Source organism: Nannobrachium achirus (assembly GCF_963921795.1).
Source record: "Nannobrachium achirus genome assembly, chromosome: 6".
Taxonomy (NCBI): domain Eukaryota; kingdom Metazoa; phylum Chordata; class Actinopteri; order Myctophiformes; family Myctophidae; genus Nannobrachium; species Nannobrachium achirus.
The window spans coordinates 64,859,928-64,886,083 of record NC_137815.1 but is presented as its reverse complement, the minus strand read 5'-3'; the positions used below and the strand labels follow the sequence as shown (position 1 = coordinate 64,886,083).

General features: G+C 42.2%; 1 protein-coding gene across 1 annotated transcript in view; it reads right to left on the bottom strand.

Annotated features, from left to right (window-relative positions):
• Positions 1 to 25,788, bottom strand: part of vstm2lb (V-set and transmembrane domain containing 2 like b) — a gene marked incomplete at both ends in the record, with an annotated part of 57,469 nt that extends 31,681 nt beyond the window's left edge. The window contains one exon of the mRNA XM_080728443.1: positions 25,671 to 25,788. Within this exon, the coding sequence (XP_080584569.1) occupies positions 25,671 to 25,788 (118 nt within the window). The remainder of the gene's footprint in view (positions 1 to 25,670) is intronic.
• Positions 25,789 to 26,156: the final 368 nt, after the last annotated feature.

Sequence of the window (26,156 nt, the reverse complement as noted above, 5' to 3'; positions counted from 1 at the left end):
CATAGGTATTTTGGTGTGAGGGCACCCCAACAGAGTATTTCTACGATGCAGTATTGATACTTTTACTTAAGTAGAAAAAGTGCGTACTTTTCCCACCACTGATCATTTGAGGCCACAAAGCGTGAAGCCTCCTCAAAGTCGAGTCAAGGACACAGCTGCACAGAGAGACCTCACAGACACACCGGCGGCAGGACAGGCTTATAAGCTGCAAGGTACAATTCCTGTGTGCTTTTCCATTTCCCCACAGCCATCCAGTAAGACCAGCTTTCTGCAAAGTCAAGCTTTTTTCTCTCTCTCCTCAATTTTCCACCCCTCTGTGTCTCTAGAAATCTTATCCTGTGTCCCTTTCTTGTTCTGTCTCTCCTGTCTCTCTCTCTCTCTCTCCCCCCCCCCCCCCCCCCCCCTTCTCTCTCTCTGTACTGTATCCAGGGGCGTCACAAGGGGGGGGGGGGAGTGGGACTGAGTTAGTAGGGCCCAAGGTGGATTTTATACTTTAGCTATTGAAAAATAGCAGATATACAAGCTCACAGCGCGGCACCGAGTGCCGCGCTGCGAGCTTGTAGATCTGCTATTTTTGAAAAGTCGTGAAAATGTGTGCAAATCTTTGAATATATGTACTTTTTAAGCGAACATTTTGTAACTCAAATTTTGCTTCTGGGGGGTCCCTGGAACTAAATGTTTTGAGATGGGGGTCCGTGGCCAAATACATATCATTTTGGGGGTCCTTCACACGAAAAGGTTTGAGCACCACTGACATAGAAACATACGTTTTTCATGAAATGTTCACGATTTTTCAAAAATAGCAGATCTACAAGCTCGCAGCACGGCACTCGGTGCCGCGCTGTGAGCTTGTATATCTGCTATTTTTCAATAGTTAAAGCACAAAATGTGAGTGAATCCTTGTACCCAGGGCCCAGAATTTGGTGCGACACCCCTGCATGGCTGTATCTCCCTCCCTCCCTCCCTTCCTCCGTGCTGACCAGGTTTCTGAGTAACACTGGGAACCACCAGCTAGGTAGTTTTAAATGTACCGTTAACAGTTCTTCCCCGCGAATGCCGCGATGCTTTAAGCCTGATTTATGCTTAGTTGCGTGCTGGTGTTATGTGCCGGAAATAGCACATCAACAGCTTATAGATAGGATAGGACCTACCGTATTGGCTCGAATATATTTATTTCGACATATGTCACCATGCACAAGAAAGGCGAGAAATCAGTCTTACTGAAGTCCACTGGTAACGAGAAGAGCAGGACAACGACTTGTGAATGTTGTTCTTGAATAGAACTTGAATACAATACAGCAGAATGTTATCTCTGTACGAGCTTTTCTATAATAATTTTACAATAAAAACGTTTTTCTTTATAAATAACTTTATTTTGTCTTCAACATATTTTTTCCACAAAATGATATTTAAAAAATAGGGGTCGTCTTATAATCAGAGTCGTCCTATATCCAGGCCAATACGGTAGTTAGGACCCCAATGGAAAAAAGTCCTTTTAACTTTAACGTCTTACTGTACCACATGCTGTTTACATTTCTGATTGATCAAGTATTCAATCAATCAATCAATCAAAGATCTGCTATCCTTCACCTCTCTCCTAGTGTTCCCCATTCCCTCAATATCTCCAGCTTATTTTCTCCCTCTGTCTCGCTCTCTCTCTCTCCCCCCGTTGTTTTTTGGGGTTCTCACTACTTTCCTTCGGATCACTATAACTCTACCTATTAAAGCTTCCCAACACTTTTTCCCCCTACTGCTTTTTATTCTCAAAAAACCCTTTCCTGCTCTCTCTCTCTCTCTCTCACTCTCTCTCTCTCTCTCTCTCTCTCTCTCTCTCTCTCTCTCTCTCTCTCTCTTCTCGCTGAGTGGACAGTCTGTGTTTGTTGGGTCTCTGTTGTCTGGTATAAAGAGATGCTTCCAACAGTCTCCAAGTACCTCACTACATCTCCTGGACCCGCTCCCAGTGGCTCTGGCAGGTGTTCAATGTGCAATCCTGGGAGACATATCCAGTGTGAGTGCTGCATCGTATAGGTGTGTGTGTGTGTGTGTGTGTGTGTGTGTGTGTGTGTGTGTGTGTGTGTGTGTGCGTGCGTGCGTGCGTGCGTGCGTGCGTGCGTGCGTGCGTGCGTGCGTGCGTGCGTGCGTGCGCGCGTGCGTGTGCGCGTGCGAGCGTGTGAGTGTGTACAAGCTGCCCGATAACAATAAATAAAGTCTATCATGATAATAATAGAGCTTTTATTTTATTTTTACAGATGAATCATGATTGCTTTTAATGTACATGCAATCTTCATTAACAAGCTTGCTGCCAGGATTAAAATCGACTAATGTCTTCAATTGCCAGAATTTTACCTTTTAATGTGCACAATGTGCACGGATCATGCACCACACATGTGCACGCCATTCCCAGCTTTCAAACAAACAAACAAATCCGCTTGGAAATCCATTCAGGCATTCAAAAGATAGAGGCTATAGTGTTTTCTTCAAATGTAAACAAACATGGCTGCCATGTTTGAAAGATAGACCTGTTCTGGGAGTCAAACATGCATTTCGTGATTCTTTTTTAAACGGCCAACTCGGGAAACTGTGTTTGGCACAAGGGTACATGCGGTCAAAAATCGGGGAAAACTCATGTTTGGCACCAAGTGTGTTAAAATAATCTTGTTGACGAACCTCATAGTAATGGGAAGTGTGCTGCAGCATCAAAGGTAAGCTGTCATTTTCAATCGATATGTTGCCCAGCCCTAGCATATACTGTACTGTATATTATGCACAACACGCATGTTTTTATTTCCCTTTTTGTCACGATAAAAGATACAATGGCATCGTTCCCATTTTAGAGATTTCTTTCTTCTTCTTTTTACACAGTTATTATTTCCCCACCACCACTATCAAAGGTTATAATTAGCAAAACAGTTCATTATTAATTATTATAATTTGATGTAACCCAGGTCACGATGCAGAGGAAAAATACCAACTTTCTTTTAAAATATGTGATGTTAGGCTGTCGGCATGCAGCGTCTCATCTGCACTCTCATCTATTCTGCACTCTTCCTATCGTGTTTTAAAATAGAGCTTTCACCGTGTGGGCAGCTTCCTTTCAGTGGTATTATGTTCTCCACATTCATTTGCATTGTGGATATGGTGTTTGTATGTGAATGTATGCTCCTTAAGCCATTTAGGCCTAGAATTATTGAATGCTTTAACCATGTCAGTGGTTCTCAAACGTTTTCATGTGAAGGACCCCCAAAATGTTTTTTATTTGGCCACGGACCCCCCATCTCAAAATATTTATTTCCGAGTGCCGCGCTGCGAGCTTGTAGATCTGCTATTTTTGAAAAAGTCGTGAAAATGTGTGCAGATCTTTGAATATATGTATTTTTAAAGCGAACGTTTGTAACTCAAATTCTGCTTCTGGGTGGTCCCTGGAAATAAATATTTTGAGATGGGGGGTCCGTGGCCAAATAAAAAACATTTTGGGGGTCCTTCACATGAAAACGTTTGAGAACCACTGACATAGTAGTATCTCAAGAACAGACTAACTGAGCTCCAGTTAAGTGAAAAGGACCTTTTCTTTGACGATGGCTGGCCAGATTGCTGACATAGAAACATAGGTTTCTCAAAAAATCTTAGAAGGATTCAACAGACACTTATAGAATCGGGTAAAAATTCTAATTTTCACGATTCTTCAAAAATAGCAGATCTACAAGCTCGCAGCGCGGCACTCGGTGCCGCGCTGTGAGCTTGTATATCTGCTGTTTTTCAATAGTTAAAGCAGTCAATAATGATCCACAATAATGTGTACCCGTTCTTAAAGATGCAGTGCCATGATTTTTTCAGAAAGTGTTAAAATTAGTTTTTTATGTGGACACACCACCAGTCCATTAAGTATAATGTCCATGTATTTGCTAGAGAATCATAGTGTTTACTTATTTACATCCATAATAATAGTAAATTATTTTTGGCAAAGCATAAGCTGCTAATTGTGTTTATTGACACGCCGCCGTTTCGATCCATCACAGCAGCAACTGTGATTGTTTATTTCTCTCTATTCAAACAGCCTCATTAGCAGCAGTGGTGGAAAAAGTACTCACACTCAAGTAAAATATCAATAGTGCAATGAAGAAATACTCTGTGAGGGCATTAGCACACCTCACTTTTATTTATTTATTTTATTTTATTTGCAGATTTCTGCCAAAAAAAAAGAGAAGAAGAAAAAAAAGTCTCCATTCCCATTGACATGCATTGGCAGATTCCGACCTCATAAGTAGAATAAAAGTGTGCCCTGTTGGATGCTGGCTGATAAACTCCGATCCTTTTGCACGGCCGACTGTTTTTTTTTTTGCAGCCAGCGGATTCTGTCCCAATAACCTGTGATGCACCTGTCACTCACTTTCAGGACCCTCCCCGCGTCAGCACTGTTCTGGATGCAACATGTAAGCTATTTACCATGAGAGGGAGTGGGGTGATTTACCACTGTTTCAGAGTTGTGGCACAAGGCGAAGCCGAGTGCCACTAAAAATACCTCAAAAGTATGGTACTTGAGTAAATGTACTTAGTTACTTTACACCACTGGCTGCTAATTGTGTTTATTGACACACCGTGTCAATCCATCCCAGCATCAACTGTGATTGTTTATTCGTCTCTATGCAAACAGCCTCATTATCAGTAATGAGGCTCTCTTCAATGTGTTGCGAACGTTTCGGGGCAACGAGCTAAGAATCCCACATATGGGGAAACCCATAGTGTCGAGCTCAACGTTAGACATTTTGGCCTATACATGGAGATCTTGAGAACCCTATATATGGAGATAATCCCTCCTGTCACAGGGACTGTCGTCATAGACGGCATGTCACATGTAGTCCAGGCGTTTCGGGCAGGAATAGGGTGGAATCGTGCACTTGATGAAAGAAGCATGAAATTTGGCACACAGTTAGAACATGCCATATGGAACATTTTTGGCTATAGGGCCATCGCAGATTTGTCTTTGGAAACAAAGACAACAAAGACAAAAGTTGGGCTCTCATAGACTTAGTAAAGTAAAATATTTGTATTATTAATATAAAATAATACAAAACATAAATGTGCTTTAAGTAGCATGTGAGGGGTCAAACTAGGTGTTTTTCGGGATTCTGAATCCAATGCAAGCATTTGTTTTGCAGGAAAAACATTCCTTGGGCTAAAAACGGACCCATAAAACCATGGTTTAGTGATGAGTCATCACTTTTCACAGTTGTGTGGCGGCCGTTTCTCGGAAAGGAATGTTTTTCATGCTAAACCAATGCTTAAATTGGATTCAGAATCCCGAAAAACACCTACTTTGACCCCTCACATGCTACTTTAAGCATTTTCTTTGTATTATTGTACTGTATAGTAAATGTCTATGAGAGCCCAACTTTGATTGGCTCCCACAAGTTTCCCAAGACAAATCTGCGATGGCCCTATAGCCAAAAATGTTCCATATGGCATATTCTAACTGTGTGCCAAATTTCATGCTTCTTTCATAAAGTGCACGATTTTTGCCATGAAACGCTCTGACTAATGAGACTAGCATCATAGACAGCATGCGTTTCCGGGCCGATGTCATAACCCGTACAATGGCAATGACCGTGTAAGGAGATGTTGCTAGGAGAACGTGTCGTGTCGTGTCACGCCACGCGTAGAAACTATATACAGTATATACAGTATAGTATATATATATATATATATATATATTGAAATCATTAAAAACGAAACTGAAAATAAGGGGTATTTACCCGCAAACTATGAAAATTGGTCCACGACCCACATTATGGTGCTCCAGACCCACTGTTTGGGAACCAGTGTACTACTATACTATTCCCAAGAAGTGTCCACACTCAAGGCTGTGATATCAAAGGATATACCTTGGCTGTTCACTAAAGTGCATTGCCTGCCTCTGCACTTGCTTTTAGAGGACTTTTAAGGAGCTTTGCCACAGCGACAGTAAAGCTTTCTGTCAGTGTTTCTATCTGTCACAGTGTGGATCAAGGCCACTGCAGCCCTCCACTCTGCAACTTCAGAATAGAGCCTTTCACACACTGCCCCATGAAATGAAATAGGCCTTGAGATACACAGGAACAATGACAATAAGGACAACCAACTGATTTATCTCTCTCTCTCCTCTATCACCGGATTATGCTAGTGAAATGCACAGGTTTAGGCTGCTTGCTCTGTTTCCATTTTTGAACGCACAGATAAGAAAAAATATTAAAAAACTGAAATGTCAAACTATCTAAAGTCATGTTGATATAGGCCTCTCTATAATTGGATAGTATGTTCTTTATTTATTATTTACATACAGCACATTCTTTTTATGGTTTTACTATTTTAGAAAACACTAATCCTCTCAGTGGTTTGTGTTTTAACATGCTACCAGACAATATATCGTTGTCGGGTGGAAACCTTGTATCTCCATTCCAAGTTTCAAATTTGTACGCTCTTTCGCAAAGTAAAGCCCTGCTTCATCATACAAGGCCGTCGCACAAAAGTAGTGAAAAAAGTAGTGAAAACAGCCGATCTACAACAGCTTGTAGATCAGCTGTTTTCACTCGTTTAAATCGTTTTTAAAATGATAAATGCAAAACAAACACTTTTGGACATAAAAGGTCCAGCAGCAGGGTAGCAGCCATGCCACTAATTATTATTATTATTATTATCCCCAGCCTTTCCCATCTAGTCCTCAGAGAAAAGGGGTTCTCTAATTAGCACCACCACTCTGGGGGGCCACACCACACGACCACAGGAACGTACCCGTTGATATCAACCTTAAAAGTGGATATAATTTCAACAGGGTAAAGGTCTTTGCACACTGCTGCGTTTTTTCCGATTTTCACAGCTGTCGCACTGAGTCCCTTGCTCTCTCTCTCTTTCCTCTCTCTCTCCCTGGCCTCCGGCTTTCGGATTTCCAAAACGCAACGAAAACACGCAGTGCAGTGTGCCACCTTAATTCAAGTTATTTAAGTCTGGTCTACATTTTGAAGTGTCCGAAACACACTTTCTCGCTCGCTCGCACGCACGCACGCACGCACGCACGCACGCACGCACGCACACCCACCCACCCACCCCTAAACAGCAAGGGAGTCTTACAAACATTCGGGGACATTGGGCCTCCTTTATATTATAAAACTATAAAGACGCAAATACAAATTAGAAAGCGCTATTGTCTGTGTATGCAAAGGTTTTACATTGCAGACGTATGCAGTGCAACAATCGGACAGACGGACACTTTTTCATTTAATATTATGTAGCCTAACATCTCATTTCTAACAACCCTACGTATCCAAAAAGGTTAACATGTGCAACACAGCAGAGTCTCAAGAACGCGCTTCAGCAGGAACGCAGTTATAGCCTCAGCTACTGGGTTAAATTAAAATGTGAGATATGTAGCCTGAGATCTGTCCAAGACATGCTCTAAACATAATAGGCCTAAGAACAATTTTAAAATATACTGCAAAATTACAGTAATAGGCAGCAAGTGCAAGGATGCCATGCCAGGGCAGGGGGTGGTGTTATGCTCCTGGTTATTTGAACCATTAGCATTCTTGCAGCGGCGTTTTGGACAAGCTGAAGGTGTGAGATAATGCTACAGTCAGTACATTCTGTTCGCACTGTTTTTTGTGTCTTGATTCTATAAATGCACCCAGGGACATGCTGGGCCCCTGATTCAGCCCGGGAAAAAGAGTTGTAGAGGCCCTCATTGCGCGCTATAGAGAGACAGATCTCTCTCCATAGCGCTGCTGCTACTCAAAGATTTGCCATTTCAGATCATGACAAGTGACAAGCCAGTGGGCCAATTACATGAGTTATATTTCGTCGTTGTCGGGTGGAAACCTTGTATGTCCAAAACCATTTTAAAAATGATTTAAACTAGTGAAAACAGCCGATCTACAAGCACACACCGCCTCGCGCCGCGAGGCGTTGTGTGCTTGTAGATCTGCTGTTTTCACTACTTTTGTGCGACAGCCTGTTGTGTGCTTGTAGATCTGCTGTTTTCATTACTTTTGTGCGATAGCCTTGTACGATGAAGCAGGGCTTTGCTTTGCGAAAAAAATTACAAATTTGAAACTTGGAGATACAAGGTTTCTGCCCGACAGTGGCGGGAATGAACCGGCCGTTCGGGAGTTGTCCCGCTTTTCCCAATGGCCAGCACGTCCCTGAATGCACCACCACACCTGGCTACCAGGACATGGCTGGCTCTGATAGAGATAGCGTATGTCACTCGTTGTCATGGGATTTGTCATTCCTCCTCATTCATATTTTTGACATTTGAATTTCTGCTTCTTATGTTGTTTCAATATTGTGTGAAGCTGACACCCTCCATTTGGAAAAAAAAAATAGATACACCATAAAGGACAAACCTGAACAATTTGAAAAGGTCTGGTGAACACTCATTTCCTACCTGGAACAGGAGCGGGCCTCCTGATAGTTTAAAAAAATATATATATTAGCGCTCTGGGGTGGGGATTGGCTGAGGGGGGTGGGGAGGGTTCCTTGGGGGTTATTTTGTGTTTTTCTTGTCTTTGTTTTCTTAAAAAAATATATCATTGTCCTGACATTATGCCCTATATTTAAATTAAAAATTAATTGTATAAAATTACATTTGAAACACAATATTGTATGAAGCTACAGTACGTGCAAACTCTCTGAGAGTATTAGAATTGGCCCAATTCGACCCGTTCAATTTCATACTAAACCTTTGAATTGAAATGAGAACCGAATTAATGCATTTGGCCAATAAGCTTGTTGCTGTAGAAAGAAAAAAAAACTGGGTGCTCAGAATATTCAAATAAAGTGTGTTCAGCACTTCTTCTTTGGTAGGAAACTGAAGGATCAAAAGAAAAAAAAGGAAACCAAGGCACTCTTCTTAAAAGTTAAAAACCCTTAATGTAATGTCTGTATGTTTTGGTACTTGCTATTGTTTGTGTGCTTCGTAATGTTAAAGCAGCTATGCTGCCAAACATTTGGGGGTTCTAAATACACTGTACTTGTATATGTAAGCTAACAGAACCTTAATAAACACATATTGAACAAAAAACCTTTAATTCATTTTGGCTAAATCATATTTGAAAAATGTAAAAAATGGGATAACACACGCGTTTCGGCTTTGCAGCCTTCCTCAGGGTATGAAGCTTGTTGCTGTTTTGTACTTTTTTTTGGAGCGGTGAAAGCGCTCCCAATAGACAGGTATGTCTGTGGCTGGCTGGCTGGCTATGTGGCTGGCTGGCTGGCTGGCTGGCTGGCTGGCTGGGTATGTCTGTAGCCTGGCAATACCTTGAGTGGCCACACAAGTTAAAGGAGGGGCGCTGTTGTGCAGGCACAAACACACACACGCACACACAAACACACACACACACACACACACACACACACACACACACACACACACACACACACACACACACACACAGAGATTCACCGCTCCACTTCGAACCGAGGTTTGATTTTTTTATTTCAATTTTGTGCCAATTGCCTAATCCTGGGCTCTGCTCTCCCTCTGCCGTGCCTGGGGAGACAACGGACTGACCTCATGCTTCCTTCAATGCATGAGTAGTCCAAGTTGTTTCTTTTCACCTGACAGGGGGGATTTCCCCGGGGTGGACGTAGCGCGTGGAAGGAACACGTTATTCCAACCAGTTCCTTTCCCCTCCATCAAGCGCCCCGGCTGGTCAGGGGGAGGCATTATTGAGACCAGGATTACTGCATGTTTTTGTGAGGGTATCAACCCTAGGAGACACGGGGAGAACATGCAAACTCCACACAGAAAGGCCCTATCGCCGACCCCACCTAGGTAGTGGGCGCTGATGATGCGGAGGGAGAAACACGCCCCCAGCACTGTTTTGTACTTATTAAGGCACACACAAAACCATACTCAGATCTTATCTTCTAATTCATTATCCAGTTTCAATCACAAGGCACAATACACTATACACGACAAATGAGTGAACACACGCACGCACGCACGCACGCACTCACGCACACAGTGGACAAAGACATGTAGCCTACTGTATCCATAAACACATCCCAAATCATTACCACACAGGAAATCATGCTGGCTCTGTAGTCTGGACAAGCCCTCCTCCTCCGCCTTCCTGCCTCCTTGTCTTTCCCTTTGCTTTATCGATCTGACAACTGTCAAATTGCCTTTCGGCTGGGGCTACGCAGGCACCCTCCACTCCCCGCCAGTGAGACATGACTTGTTGACAAACAGCCCGTGTCGCAGCGTGTATTGTGCAGACGTCAGGCCCGGGACAAGACGGCTCGGCAAACTCTTACCCGACTTAAATCAAATTAGAGTCACCAGAAATCAATCCACTAACCTTGGCCGGGTGCTAAATCAACACTGTAGCGAGCTTGACTGGTAATTTTTTTTCCATCTGAAAACTGGTGCTGCGGTGGAAGAGAGCCAGGGGCGTCACAAGGGGTAGGAAAGTGGGACTGAGTTACTAGGGCCCAAGGTGGTGGAGGGGCTTAATTATTTTATACTTTAGCTATTGAAAAATAGCAGATATACAAGCTCACAGCTGCGAGCTTGTAGATCTGCTATTTTTGAAAAGTCGTGAAAACGCGTGCAAATCGTTGAATATATGTATTTTTTAAGCGAAGATTTGTAACTCAAATTTTGCTTCTGGGGGGTCCCTGGAACTAAATCTTTTGAGATGCGGGTCCGTGGCCAAATACATACCATTTTGGGGGTCCTTCACATGAAAAGGTTTGAGCTCCACTGACATCGAAACATAGGTTTTTCAAAAAACCTTAGAAGGATTTGAAATATTCAAAGATTTTCATGATTTTTCAAAAATAGCAGATCTACAAGCTCGCAGCGCGGCACTCGGTGCCGCGCTGTGAGCTTGTATATCTGCTATTTTTCAATAGTTAAAGCACAGGGGCCCCACAGTGAATCCTTGTACCCAGGGCCCAGCATTTGGTGCAACACCCCTGAAGAGAGCCAAGCCACGTCCTCCTAAAGTGAATATTCACTACACAGGCGAGGGACGGGACGATATGAAAATGTCATATCCCGATTATTGTGACCAAAGAAAATCGCGATTTACGATATTATCGCGATAATCAAACTATCCCCAACATCCATTATGATCGAGGCGGAACATTTGCCAAGAAATAGCCGATCTACAAGCTCCCAACGCGTCGCAAGGTGACGTGTTGTGAGCTTGTAGATCGGCTATTTTTTGGCAAAGAGAGTTGGTAGAGAGTGGAAAAAAAGACTGTATCAAGTACGTAAATTATAATAAGTACCTTTTACCAATAGAGGGTTTAAATGGTACTGGATATGCAGCTCGGCAAATAAAAGGTGAATTGATCCCAGTGCATGACGGAGGACGATTTCACGATAAACTAAATCTCCACGATACGATTATCGTGAGTGTTTTTTATCACGATAAACGATGATATCGCTTATCGTCCCATTCCTAACACAGACACATCTAAAGCCTGCCGTGTTGTCTCACATCTATTGATATTGGGCTGGTGGAGTCTGTTTGATTCTGCCCTTTCTACATACTGTATACTGTTTCCATAAAGGCAGAGTGGCATACTGTACTCATCTCCTAGCAATGGCAGGAGGATGCTCATTTGAAGATGCAAGCGCATGCATTTTTAAAATGGCTCTCCTTGGCATTTTTCACTGTATTGCTTGGAGAGCAGTCATACAAGTGTGACCATGACAACACTGGAATGGCTGCTTTGCTACCCCACTGAAGACTCATTAAAAATTTAAAAAGACTAGAAAAGAATAAAGAAAAACCAAAGCTACAGCGTACATGTAACTACATCATACCGTACATGAACCAATCTAATACTGGCCGATCTGAAATTATGCCATTCTTATTATACATTTTCTTCTTTATCCGAGTGAGTCCAAAATAAGATGGATTAATTCGGCCTGTAGGGTCGATGTGTCGATCGCGCGCTCTCTTCCTCTCTCCCCCAAGAGGGAACTTCGGCAGTGAGAGTATGGCTAAAGCACAGGGCTAATTAGTATGTGCTACAGGCAAGTTTATCATCCAGCCTGGTGTGATGTTTTGTTCATGTTTGGGGTCGTGGGTGGGGGGAGGATGTGTGCATGCCGGTGTTGACGTGCATGTGCAAGAAGACCTAGAGCCGAGGTTCTAAGGCAGGGGTCTCAAACTCAATTTACCTTGGGGCCTTCTGGGGAGTCTGGCTGAGGCTGGGCCGCAGCCTCAGCGCACATGCACGCGTGCACAGCGCGTGCATGTGCGCGTGCACACGCACTAATAAAACAAATTAGTGCATGTGCACTAATTTGTTTGATTATTATACTGTAGTTTCATACCAGTCTAACAACTACTGTATCTATCTCCCCATCAGTCTTCTCAAATGTCTTTTTTATTTTGTAACACAAAATAAGATGAACAAGGACCCTGGTGTAAACAAGTTGTGTTTAACGTATGGAACATGTACTGTTAACTGTACTGTATTATTAACTGTTTTGAGGTTCATATAAAACTCACGGGCCGCACTAACATTAAACTTTCATATTAAGGTGAGGGCCACAAAATATTGTCTCGCGGGCCGCAAATGGCCCCCGGGCCGCCAGTTTGAGACCCCTGTTCTAAGGCTTATTCATGCATGCGCAGGGGTGTCGCATGCATTTTGTGATTTAGCAATTGAAAAATAGCAGATCTACAAGCTCACGGCGCGACACCGAGTGCCGTGCTGCGAGCTTGTAGATCTGCTATTCTTTTTTTTTTAAATCGTTAACATTGTCTTTGAATATTTCAAATCCTTCTAAGGTTTTTTTTTTTAAAAACCTATGTTTCTATGTCAGTGGTGCTAGAATACTTTTATGTCAAAGCCCCCCACCTCAAAATATTTAGTTCCAGGGACCCCCCCCCCCCCCCCAGAAGCAAAATTTGAGTTACAATAAAAGAATACATTATATTCAAAGATTTGCGCACATTTTCACGACTTTTCAAAAATAGCAGATCTACAAGCTCGCAGCGCGGCACTCTGTGCCGCGCTGTGAGCTTGTATATCTGCTATTTTTCAATAGCTAAAGTATAAAATAATTAAGGACCCTCCACCTTGGGCCCTGGTAACTCAAGTCCCACTTTACCCCCCCTTGTGACGCCCCTGTTCATGCGAGCCTGACAAACCAGACTTAAAAGCACCTTCCCGTTCCTTTTCTCGTTCTAGTGGTGTCATTACGGCTCTTAACTTTTTCGCCGCCGTTGACAGTCCTCACCGTCATTGAAAGGGTTAATACCATGGCGCCGTTGACGGTGAGGACTGTGAATCTTACTGTATATACAGTAAAGATATTATTACTTACTTAATGTCGCTCCGGTCCCGCTCGCATCGGTAATGTCGGCGATTTGTTTACAACGCACGTTGGGCGTGCACGCGAAGTGAAGCTCCTCAATGTTAAGTCAATGGAGAGGCCCATAAAGAAACTTCATTTAAACAAAATAGCCATTTTGAGACATTTTGCAGCAGATCTAAATGTAAACAAGGCACAAGGCAGGGCGCAGCCATCTTCCCTCTTCTTGTCCCACACTGTCATGTGACTAGATGACGTAATCGTTGCCGTCAAGTGATAATCCAAAAAAACAAAAACAACCCCCTTCCAGCCCTTCAAAATAATAGCGGCGGCCTATGGAGGAAACCACGTGGCACCGAGGCACCAAGCAACCTTCAGATTAAGAGGCAGTAGATGTGTTAAGGTTCAAAGTATAATTTGTTCAGGTTTGATATACCGGTACCTGCTTTGAAGAATACAGATCAAAGGAATATGCAATAGGAATGGATGACGTTTGTAAGAAATTGACATTTGCCAGATATGCAGCTTTAAATCTTTTAAAATAAGGCGGTGGTTCAATATCATTTGCTGTGCATGCAGAGTGTGTGTGTGTGTGTGTGTGTGTGTGTGTGTGTGTGTGTGTGTGTGTGTGTGTGTGTGTGTGTGTGTGTGTGTGCGAACGCGTGTGTGTGCGCGCGTGCATGCGTACGTGTGTACGCGTGCGTGCATGCGCGTGCGAGACCAGGAGCTCATTACATCTGAGTACATTTTCTTATTTATCAGAACGGACAAGACAGTGTTTCTTCTCAATTAATTTGAAAATGCAAATGTTGCTCATTTTCTAGATGTCGTTTTCAATCAAGAAGCAACATTGTTTCAGCATAACTGGAATGGCGGGACTGTTTTGCTTTACACTGAATCCTTTTTGCAATGTGACTGCATGCATACAGTAGGCGTGCAGGACATCATAATGCCACTGCTCATCCCTAACATGCAGGTACATTTTGAGATTTACAGATTATTAACAGGTCATTAACAATTATTCAGGCCAAGGACCCCTTAGCTGAGAGGGAGATAAAGCAGGGACCCCCACTACATAATATAAAATTGTGTAGCAGATTTTCACAGATTTTATAGATGGATTCATAGACTTGTTTGACAGCACTGTCATCAGTCTATGTTGGGATGTGTTTTTCAGACATTTAACCACTTAACCTCTACACACTAAACCTATTTGCCAAAAATAGCCGATCTACAAGCTCTCAACGCCTCGCAGCTAAAGTTCTACTCAGAATAGGGATGCAATGGTTCAAGTTGTTCATTTTAAATAATTATCCTATCATACAAAGATGTTGGCGGCCCCACTGTAGTAACTCTGAGGACCCCCTAGGGGTCCCGGACCCCCTGTTGAAGACCCCTGATTTAAAGGACGACTTCACCCATTTTCAACCTGTCTTCATATAATTGGTCCTCACCAATGCCCATGATTATATGGCACCATTTTTGTCTACTCGGTGTATCAGGGGAGGGCTAGCAGTGGACAGTTCAGATACCTGCCTACCAGTGACATCATTGATGGGAATCCAAGCTAATAGAAACTGCAGGCGTATGGATGTGAAATTTGGCCAGAATTATTATTAAATTAACTCATTCCCTGCCAGGCCCGATAGTCCCGAGATTATTCCAATGTCTTTCCCCGCCAGGCCCGATAGTCCCGAGAATTTAAAAAAAAAAAAAAAAAAAAAAAATCAAAATTTTTTTTTTTTCAAACATTTTTTTTGACCCCCAAAAATGGAGTAGGCATGATAGCAATCGCGAAATTGCATGTTTAACCCCCATAGCAACCCCATCTTTCAAGCATGGCAGCCATTTTGGCAGCCATCTTTGTTAAACATAGTGGCTGTTATCTCATGAATGCCTGAACGGATTTCCATTCGGATTTTTTTGTTTGAAAGCTGTGAGCAATGTGGACACACGTGGTGCATTATCTAGGCATGGGTGTGCATGATCCGTGCACACCCAATTACATGGAAGTCTATGGAGACGAATGGCAGGTGGGAGTACGGAGGTATGTTAAAATGGCGGTCAATGTGTTAATTATACCTCATGTCTATTCTTGTTACAATTTCTATCAAAGCCAAACAGCACATTCTGGATATACTTCACATACGAACAATTAACACAAATATCTCTCTTGAACCTGCGAAGATAGTGACTTGTAGGATAGTACATTTTAGTCATTCTAAGCCATTATTTATGTTATTTGACATTGAAGCCAAGCAGTACATTCAAACAATTCGTGACACAAAAAATAAGAAGGCTGAAAAAACTATTCTTTTGTGTCTTCTTTTGTCTGTTTTGTATTGTCTTGTATGTCATGACGTTTGAATAAAGATTTATATATATATATATATATATATATATATATATATAAGAAACTGCAGGCTTTCTAGTCCAGGAAGCCATTGTTCTTGTGTAAAAATAAAAGAAACTAACTAATGATAATGTCATTGCTTGGCGGGTTACTGAACTGCCCACAGCCCTCTGGGACACAGACCGAGTGGAAAATAATTGTACCATTATCATGAATATGACCAATTATATGAAGATCGTCCTTTAAGAACATAGTTAGTGTTGGTTGAAGTGACCCATGGCTCTAAGGTAGCTAATGTAGCACTGAGCAGCATTACAGAATCTTTGGGCTCTTAAGTCTAAGTAGCCTACTGTACATACGTACAGTACATATTTCAACAAAAAAAGTAAAACCCCCGAGGAGACAGACAGTCAAATTAAAGGGTCACTGACACATTGCTTCCATTTTGTGTCACATCCAGAGGGGATAAAACAAAGAAGATGATTCATTGAGAACTGAAGAAGGCAGTTATATAGCCTAGCAAGTCATAAAATGGCAGTTAAATAACTTCCACCAAGGTGAATGCAAATAGCCTGCCGACTGAGGCCCCGTGGGAGGAGGTATTTCGCTAATTTGATGAATGGCTTTAATAATCAGTGAAGCCCCAAGGGAATCATGGGTAAAACAATAAGCAGCACGTGTAATGAAGAGACACAGTACTGCACACACACAGTATTCATCATGATCTTAAAAAGCTTTAAATGTGTATGTACAACGCATAACTAAATGGCGGTAGTTACGTTTATGCATGAAATATGGCAAACATGGCCACTGTACTGTATATGTAGTCAGGGGGTTATGGGTCCTATATAACAAAACAAAGCCTCCATCCATGCTCTGTAAAGCTATTATTATTTATCAAACAACGCCGGTGTTGCATGACCATGTCTGTTTTATTGCGTTATCTCCTCATTAACGGTAAGGTAGTAATGCAACGTTGTATAACACCAATTACAATTTCTACGCCGAGAAAGACCAATATGTTGTGCCTGAGCGCAGCTGAGAACCCTACTATCATCCCCTCTTTAATTTGATATGGGATTTTTGTACAGCACCGTTCCTGCTGTCGACAGCCTCTGAGCAAATATGAAAAAAAAAAAAAACAGAAACAAAACTAAACTAAAAAAAATCATAATAACATTGATGAACAAAAAAATATGCTATGTAGTCTGGGAATCCTCCAAAGAAGTCAATAGCAGTCTATTCGTCTCGGAATCAGCGGTTGGGCGAGCCGACAAGGAGTCTCCTTGGGGAAATAATCGCTTGCTGCGAGACCTTCAGCCCCCATTCAAGGTGGAAGGTAAAATAATGAAATAAGAAAGGCCCCGATAATCAAGCAAGCAGCTGTCTGCCTGTTGCAGGTGCTAGGCTATACTCCGGCGTCTCCAGAGTGAATTTTTCATAGCCCTCGGGACCGAGGGCTCAGAGGCTATTTCCGCCTTGCCTCCCTGTTCGTCGTACCCCAATGTAGTGAGTCTGGCTCGACACCAAACACTGGTGCTGCTGCTGGGGGCCGTTGGCGAGACTCGTCACTTTCCTCCAACGGAGCTCCCTCTGGGGATGAAACTAACATCAACTTGTTCCAGAGATTTCTGCTGATTTTTTTAGTTGTTGTTAGGGCTGTCACAATTATTACATAATCGTCTAATCGCAATTATTTGACATAATCGCAAATATTTTGTCATAATCGTCATTATCGTGAATGTTGAAAAATGTTCATACATTTACAAACATTTTCAGAAATAGTTGAAATAGCAGATCTACAAGCTCACAGCGCGTCGCATTGCGACGCCTTGTGAGCTTGTAGATCGGCTATTTCCACTATCAATGTTATTTTTTTAAGAAGAAAGTTGTCAAATATGTCAGTAATTTCTTTGTATATTTAGGTTATCTGTCAAATCTGTCATGTGCAACTTCAAAGCCTAAGAGCCGAACAGAAATGTATTTATCAATGACTAAAACACAATTAAATCGTTAATCGGGGGTAGATAGCCGATCTACTACGTCACAAACTCACAATGCATGTTGTGAGCTTGTAGATCTTCTATTTTCAAATGGCCGAATTTAATATATATCGGGCTGAAGTAGTTCGTGTGTTTTGTAATAAAAAATACTGGGACACATCTGCGATCTCAAAAGCCTAATGGTAACAAACTAACACAGTGAATTGATGATTATTCCACAACCTTTGGGTTACAAATCACAGTCAGTGTATTTCACCATGCTTACAAAATATCCACTTTTTTTTGTCTCTTTCTTCTTTTATCAGCGCTGACCCTCTCAGCTGCTGGAGGTGATCCTATTGAAGTGCTCTCCATCAGGGGTGTTGCACCAAATTCTGGGCCCTGGGTATTAGGATTCACTGCGGGCCCCCCACGAATGCATTATTACGCATTATTTTGTGCTTTAATTATTGAAAAAATAGCAGATATACAAGCTCACAGCGAGCTTGTGGATCTACTATTTTTGAAAAATCGTGAAAATGTGTGCAAGTCTTTTCAAAGACTTCAAAGGTTTTTGAAAAAACTATGTTTCTATGTCAGTAGTGCTCAAACTTTTTCACGTGAAGGACCACGGCACCCCACCTCAAAATATTTAGTTCCAGGGACCCCCCAGAAGCAAAATTTGAGTTACAAATGTTTGCTTAAAAAAATACATATATTCATATAATACATATAAGATTTGCACACATTTTCACGACTTTTATAAAAAATAGCAGACCTAAAAGCTTGCAGCGCGGTGAGCTTGCATATCTGCTATTTTTCAATAGCTAAAGTATAAAATAATAACGAAGGCCCCGCTCCACTTTGGGCCCTAGTGACTCAGTCCCACTCCCCCCCCCCCCCCCCCCCCCCCCTCCCTTGTGACACCCCTGGCTCTCCATCCACAGATAAGAGCCCACACAAAGACACCTCCCCCCGGCTCACCTCACCTCTATACTTGTCACTTTCAGTGGACCTGGGCCTCCACGCCTTCTCCTTCTGCCGGGGATTTCAATTCCCTGAGACCTTTCACCAACGAGCAAACCCACGATGCTGTCTTTTTGTTACCCCCTACTCTACTCTTTCTCTGGTATTTTAGCATCATTTAAAGGGGCCTCACCATGCTTTTCAAAAATATATATTTTATATAAATATTGGTCCATGATACGGTTTTATATACAGGTTTTAGCCTAAACAACCACTCGGATATTGAAATTTTCATGTTCTGTCTGTCTCTAATTCCAAGCCTTTTCAGATGCAATACCAAAATGGCCTTTGTTGGCAACGGGGCGCTGTCTTTGGGCTAACATTGGAACGATACAGAGAATATTAGAGAACCACGGTGCGAACCATGTAGAGTCAATTGTTTTTTTTTTTGTGCTGGAAGAGACACTGGGGGAAAAAATTTGAAATTCATGGTGGGACGACGGCAGTTCCCTATGGAGACACAAAGAGTCTCCTTTGTGTCTCCATAGGAACTGCATTCGGTCAGTAAAATATGTCTTATAGGAATGTGACGGGAAAAAGATATATATATATCCATGAATTCAAGTCTCCACAGGGCGAGTAATCGGTGGAAAATAAGTCATTTTAAAGTGCTTCTCATTTTGCTGTTCATTTGGCACTGGAACAATGGAACACATACTGTAGCTCATTTAAAGGTTTTGATTCTATTTATTGTCACATTTAGCTCAGATGTCAATAAACCCTTTTGTAAATCCCGCCCCATTCTGCCCTGTTACTATGATGGGACATTAACCCTGGGCAGATTGTTTTTATAGTGGAAGTGGATGGGATTTTTTTCCCCCTTCATAGCCTCATTACAGCTATATAAAGTACCAAAGGAAAAACACCTAGGTGATATTAATAAAAAGGGAAGACAAAGGTACAGTAGTTACATTGCAAAACAGGGGGTTTACCCGAAAATATATGTTTTAATGTGTTTAATCCCAGTGGGACAGAATCCTCTTTGCAGATTCTTTTATAGTGGAAGTGGATGGGATTTTTTTTCCCTTCATAGCCTCATTACAGCTATATAAAGTACCACAAAAAACACATCTACGTGATATTAATAAAAAGGGAAGAAAAAGGTACAGTAATTACATAGCAAAACAGTAGTTTTCCCCCGAAAAATAAATGTTTTAATTAGTTTAATCCTCTGGATCAGAGATAGAAAGAGAAGCGCATTGCATCTTGGGTACTAGGAAGAGGACAGAGAGAATGTTTCTCCTCACATAATAGGCTGGCTTTTCGTAATTCTGCCCATTTAAATTATATGTACCCAATCGTGACTCTTAGACCATTGATAAGGTACATGTGAACTAGTTTGTTGAAGCTTATTCGTTATGATGAGCGAGATCGCTTGACGCTTGCCGTCGCTATCACCGTACCGGCCGATCTCCGTGTCGCGCACTGCGGACAGTTTTTGAAAGCCTGAAGCAACATTCTCCACTGCACAAACTCCACCCCCGATAGCAAAAAGTGAATGTTTTTTTCTGGTTGGCCAGTCAGGGAGTCTCAGGGACCAATCAGAAGGCTGACAAACGGTCTATTGTGTCTAGAGATACACTGTAAACAGAAGCATCACACACATTTGGCCCATATCTGCCTATAAATTATCAATGTTATGCAAATGTCAGATTTAGGAGGACACATGCAATAGCTATGGGAAATATTTTACTATGTTTTACTCCAATGTTAACAAACATTACCCAATTTTGTAAACAGACGTATACAGTCCCAAAGTACAGCATGGCAGAAATAAGGATGATAATAAAGAAAATTGCGGAGGTTTGGTGCGGCTACCGATATGTTGCCTTTTTGCCTTTAAAGGACAACTTTGTTTTTTTACAACAAGGGTTCATATTTTAGATAGTCATTAGAAAAAAGAAAAGATGAGTGTTAAAATGTGTTTCTTTCTTTCTATCGTTTTAGTGATTTTAACGATTTTGATTTGCATGCATGCATGCAAGTGGCTAAGTATGTATTTTTAGACACAATTAGCCCATTCCCAAGATGCACCGGCATCTTTCATGGGCAGATGTGACTTATGGGGGCTGGTGTAAATAGTAACAAAGCAATTGCCTGCTCTAAAAAGACATATTTAGCCACTTGTACGCATGCCCCCAACCACTGAAATCAAAACACTAAAATCGCTAAAACAATAGAAAGCAGTAAATGAGAACATTTTAACACTCATCATTTCTTTTCTCTAATTACAATCTCAAATATGAACCCTTGCTGTAAAAAAACAAAGTTGTCCTTTAATATGTACACCATTACAGGCTGCACAACAGAGGAAACACGTTAGCAGTACCCATCAAGTTCCGACATGAACTCTTCCATCTCCTGACCTGTGTCCTCCTCACCAATCTCTGGAGCATTTCACCCATCCCATCGTTCTCCACCCATCCGTCTCGTACTGGGACCCCGACGGAGGCCTCCTCTGTGACACTGCGAGTGTCCAATCTGTTCGGCCACCCGCGCACAGCAAGAGCTCTATTTAAAACTGAAAGCCACTGCAAACTGCCTGGGCGGGCCGTCCTCATTAAGACGACACCAAGCAGAGGACTGGCAGAGCGTTCCGGTAGACGTTGGAGGAGGCCTAATAAATTGGTATATGCCTCTGTACGCAGATAACGACGACGAACAACAACGCCAAAGAACAGTATCTTGCTAGGCCGTGAGTGCAGGGATTGGGAGAATGGATTTGAAACGAAGCGTGGGATCATCATTTTGCCTCTAAGGATATCACACACACGTGCGTGTGTGTGTGTGTGTGTGTGTGTGTGTGTGTGTGTGTGTGTGTGTGTGTGTGTGTGTGTGTGACTGTGTGTGTGTGTGTGTGTGTGTGTGTGTGTGTGTGTGTGTGTGTGTGTGTGTGTGTGTGTGTGTGTCTGTGTGTGTGTCTGCGCGCGAACACACGCATGCACGAGCCACGCACACACATCAGTCATACTGTAACTTCCTTCCTATACCGTCTTCAATGTGTGTGTGAGCGTAACCGTGTGAGACCTGACCCATTGATACTGACAGATGAGAAACATACTCAGAGTAGACACATCAGGTATACATTACAGGTGCTCTCTACCTGATGCCATTGGCTTGTCCTCTTACGCAAAACATGTAATTTATTGGCAAATGGGTGTTTGACATACATCAGCTGAATAGGGAACTGGAGGGGGGCCAAATCTTACAATATGTATCTGCATCTGAAACAAATGAGCCAGGGCTGAATCTAACGAGAGCAGGGACGTGCAGAGAATGTTAGAGAGGCAGGGGCTGACATTTCTAAAAGGGCCTTTTGGTGAAAATATTGAAAATAGCAGACCTCCAAGCTCACAACTTGGAAGTCTGCTCCAAGTTGTGAGCTTGGAGGTCGGCTATTTTCAGTACTTGATACCACACTAAACTAAGCATAAAAAAGGCAATACTGGAGATGTGGCATACGGCATGGATTTCTACACAGAGAGGGCAGTTCTTTCAACATAAGATTCTGCATTCAAGTTCAGGAGTGTTTGGACAAGGCAATTCTCTTGAATGCTGCCTTCCAGGTATGGCATGGAAAGAGGGCATTTGCATTTCTTTCACCACAGTAAAAACTGCATTCATGCACTGGAGAGGGCACTTTTTTTTTACAGACGGATAAAAGGGCAGGGGCTCAAGCCCCCTTTGATGTCTATGTGTGCCCGTGCCTGGAGCCAGGGCTGAATCTAACGAGGGCTCACTGGAAGGTCGCATCTAGGAGGCTTCTACACTGTACGTGAAGCAGTGGCGTCAGTTCAGCGAAAGATAAGGTATGGCAACATGACTGGTGTCTTGCACGTGCGCCCTCGCGCGCGTGCAAGACACCAGTCATGTTGCGATACCTTAGCAACAGGCACGATGAAAAGTACATTTTATTATTTTACCCTGTAGCCAAGGTATGGCAGGTGCCGTAGCTTGCCATACCCAATTGACGCCTCTGACGTGAAGGCTCAGCTGTGAGGCTCTGCCTGGACAATTTATCAGAGCCAACCACTGTTTGGCTTGATAAAAACAAAAGTACCCTGGGGGTTATTTAACCTCAAAGGATAGCCTACTGCTCTCATTTCTGGTGAGAGGGAGAGAGAGAACCACTTTCTTCCAACCAAGCCTGAGAACAAAAGGCCTTTTTAGATGAAGATTGTCCAGTATCCTAATTAAAATAAAACAAAAAGGGGGGAAAAAAAGAAGAATCTATAGTAGACTGTAGCCGTTACGAAATGAGTTTTCATTCCTATTAGTCTCCATAACCCGAGGCATTGTTCTTTGTGGTCCAGTAGTATGGAATATGGACAACGAAACACAGCGATTACACCCTATTTTAATTAACTCCCCCTGGGAGTAGTGTGTGCTAATTGATTCTCTAACCTGTTCGACATAGTCAATCCATTTGGAACCAGAATACCCCACACTCATTCCTATTGATTGATCTAAAGCTAACTTGCTAAGCAGGAGAAAGGCTCGTGGGACAACCCGGTGAGAGACACAATGAAGTGTTTACCACAAACAATCGAATTAAATCACCGGAAAAGTCTGCAGTTGTTTCAAATGCAGAATAGAATTATTTCTGCTGGGTACACTGAATAATTATACATAATAAGTACACATAATAATAATAAAAAAGCTATACAAAGACTATAAATCAAGCTTAAATGTTTTAATACTGGCTAAATACATGTGTTGTTGTTGAACAACATGATTCCTGGCAAAATGTAAAACCCACCACCATGGAGGATCTTTGAAGACATGAAAACAGTAAACTATTTCAAACACTAAATAGCGTAAAGTGTGTTATGACAATATTTCTTGTATGTAACGAAACCATCTACAGATATTAGGCGTAAAGCATTATCTATCTTGACAGCAGCTGTATATCTTTAAGAAAGGTTCGAAATACAATTTACCCCACAATACTATCTGTGCCTATATTGAAGCAATTAACTTTACTAATTTAATAATCATGACTACATAATCAGAAAGCGTCAACCCCAAAGCCAATTTGCATTTCCAATTAGATCCAGCTGATATTTAATATGGGGCAACTGGGGCATGCAGTTAGCAGAGCACACCCCTTCACTTATCTTATCATCATCTGAACACCTGTCAATATCCCACTTGTTGGAGGCCACACACAGGGGCGTCACAAGGAAAGTGGGACTGAGTTACTGGGGCCCAAGGTGGAGGGGCCCTAATAACTTTATCTATTGAAAAATAGCAGATATACAAGCTCACAGCGCGGCACCGAGTGCCGCGCTGCGAGCTTGTAGATCTGCAATTTTTGAAAAGTTGTGAAATGTGTGAAAATCTTTGAATATATGTATTTTTTAAGCGAACATTTCTAACTCAAATTTTGCTTCTGGGGGGGTCCCTGGAACTAAATATTTTGAGATCGGGGTCCGTGGCCAAATACATATCATCTTGGGGGTCCTTGACATAGGTTTCTTGCACACATTTTCACGATTTTTCAAAAATAGCAGATATACAAGCTCGCAGCGCGGCACTCGGTGCCGCGCTGTGAGCTTGTATATCTGCTATTTTTCAATAGTTAACATTCGTGGGGGGCCCGCAGTGAATCCTTGTACCCAGCTAGGGCCCAGAATTTGGTGTGACGCCCCTGGCCACACATGCCAGGATGTGGCTCTATTCAGGAACACTCTGATAGTCATCTGACTGTTGGCTGTTTTAACGGCATGGCTTCACTGGATGTTACCCTGATATCAGGTCTTTTGTGGTAAAAAGTCAGATAGAAAGGCTTGATTGGTGATGTCTCTGTGAGGCTGTTGTTTTATTATTATTTTAAAGGAGTATTTCACCCCCAAAATGTTTTTTCCCCCTCAGTCCAGTCATGCCATACATGGAGACTGCAGTTCAATAATATTTTTTGTATTTGTTGCATTCCTAAGACAAAAATGTGATTATAGTAAATGTATACCCACATTGATTCCAGATTGGGACCGAGATGCATGGCCCTGGATGGGGACCCAAATGAATGGCAGTGGATGGGGAAACCGTCAGGGTACTTTTTTCTCTTTTTTAATTTTTTCTTTGTCTTCGGAATGCCACAAAAAACAAAAAATATTATTGAACTCAAGTCTCCATGGCATGAGTAATCAATAGAAAAATCATTGTGGGGGTGAACTACTCCTTTAAATAAAATGTGTTTATTTTTGTATTGTTATCTTAGCTTGATGACAGGCTACTGCTTCGTCAATAAACTAAACATATCATTTAAGATAACTCCTCAGCCCATTATAAAATTCTCAATAACGTACAGTGTATTATGCAGGTATAAGTAACCCACTGACAGCAGCAGGTAAACCTGCAAATGTCCAAATTGTTGAATCTCAGCTATTCCTTCAGAAACCATCTGTCTGTATAGCCTAATCTGGACTATTTCGAGTCATTGAACCGCTTGATTACTATGTGTGTGGACATGGCAGGGCTTAGTTTTACCTGGATGGTCCAGGGCTGCTGTGACACATTTTTATTGTATCCTAAATTTCTATTAATAAGTATGGCTATCAAAATATAAGGATATGTGACATAGCAAATGCTAATTTCCTCATTAGCAGTGTACATTCCACATAAACGGGACAACAAATATATAGGCTATATTTTGTAATGTTCAGAAGTTTTAACCTGTGAATAATCGAGAATGCTGTTGCCGAGTCCTCTATTGAAGTAGGCTATTGGTTTATACCGACCAAATCAGCCTGATACAGCGCGTTGCCGTTGGAACTGTTAGAAAAGACAATATGCACGCAACGTTCACAGATATAATTCACATTTAACATAATCAACACAAAGATTGCATCACCACAATCGGAATAAGGCACCATCCATGTCAACCCCACCCAAGTCACTCGATCATCACAGCAAATAAGATGCTATTATACATGGCATGGGTTACTTTTTTTGCACGCCGTGACGCCAGCAAATATAGACGCATTGAGAAACTTACCATTTCCAGAGACATGATTGTCTATCTCGCCGTGTCCGACCGTCTTGAAAGCGGCATTAAGTTGAATATAAAGTCCCATGTAATGTAAAATCCCTATGATCACTCCAAACGCTCCCATTGCTTCGGCTCGTGTTTCGAGTGCTCTGTGAAAATGTCACATTAGGCGGAGAAGAACATTGATCAATATCCTCCTCGCCGTGTTGTCTATCTGTCTCGGAGCAGACAAAAAGTGCGCTTTGACGCGCAAGGTGTTGTAAAAGAAGGGCTTGCTGTAATAGTGCTTCTATAGTTCTCCTCCTCTGATCGGCACAGAAGATGCGCCAGTAGAGGCGGATGGAGAGAGAGAGTGTGGAGACGGCACCTCGGCTTGCGGACTGGAGAAAGTAAATTAGGCGGAGGGATCTCATAATGATATATGTCACCTGTACTCACACTATGAGTAGCCTATTCTTCTAGACTAGTATAGCCTACAGTTAGCCTACTGTA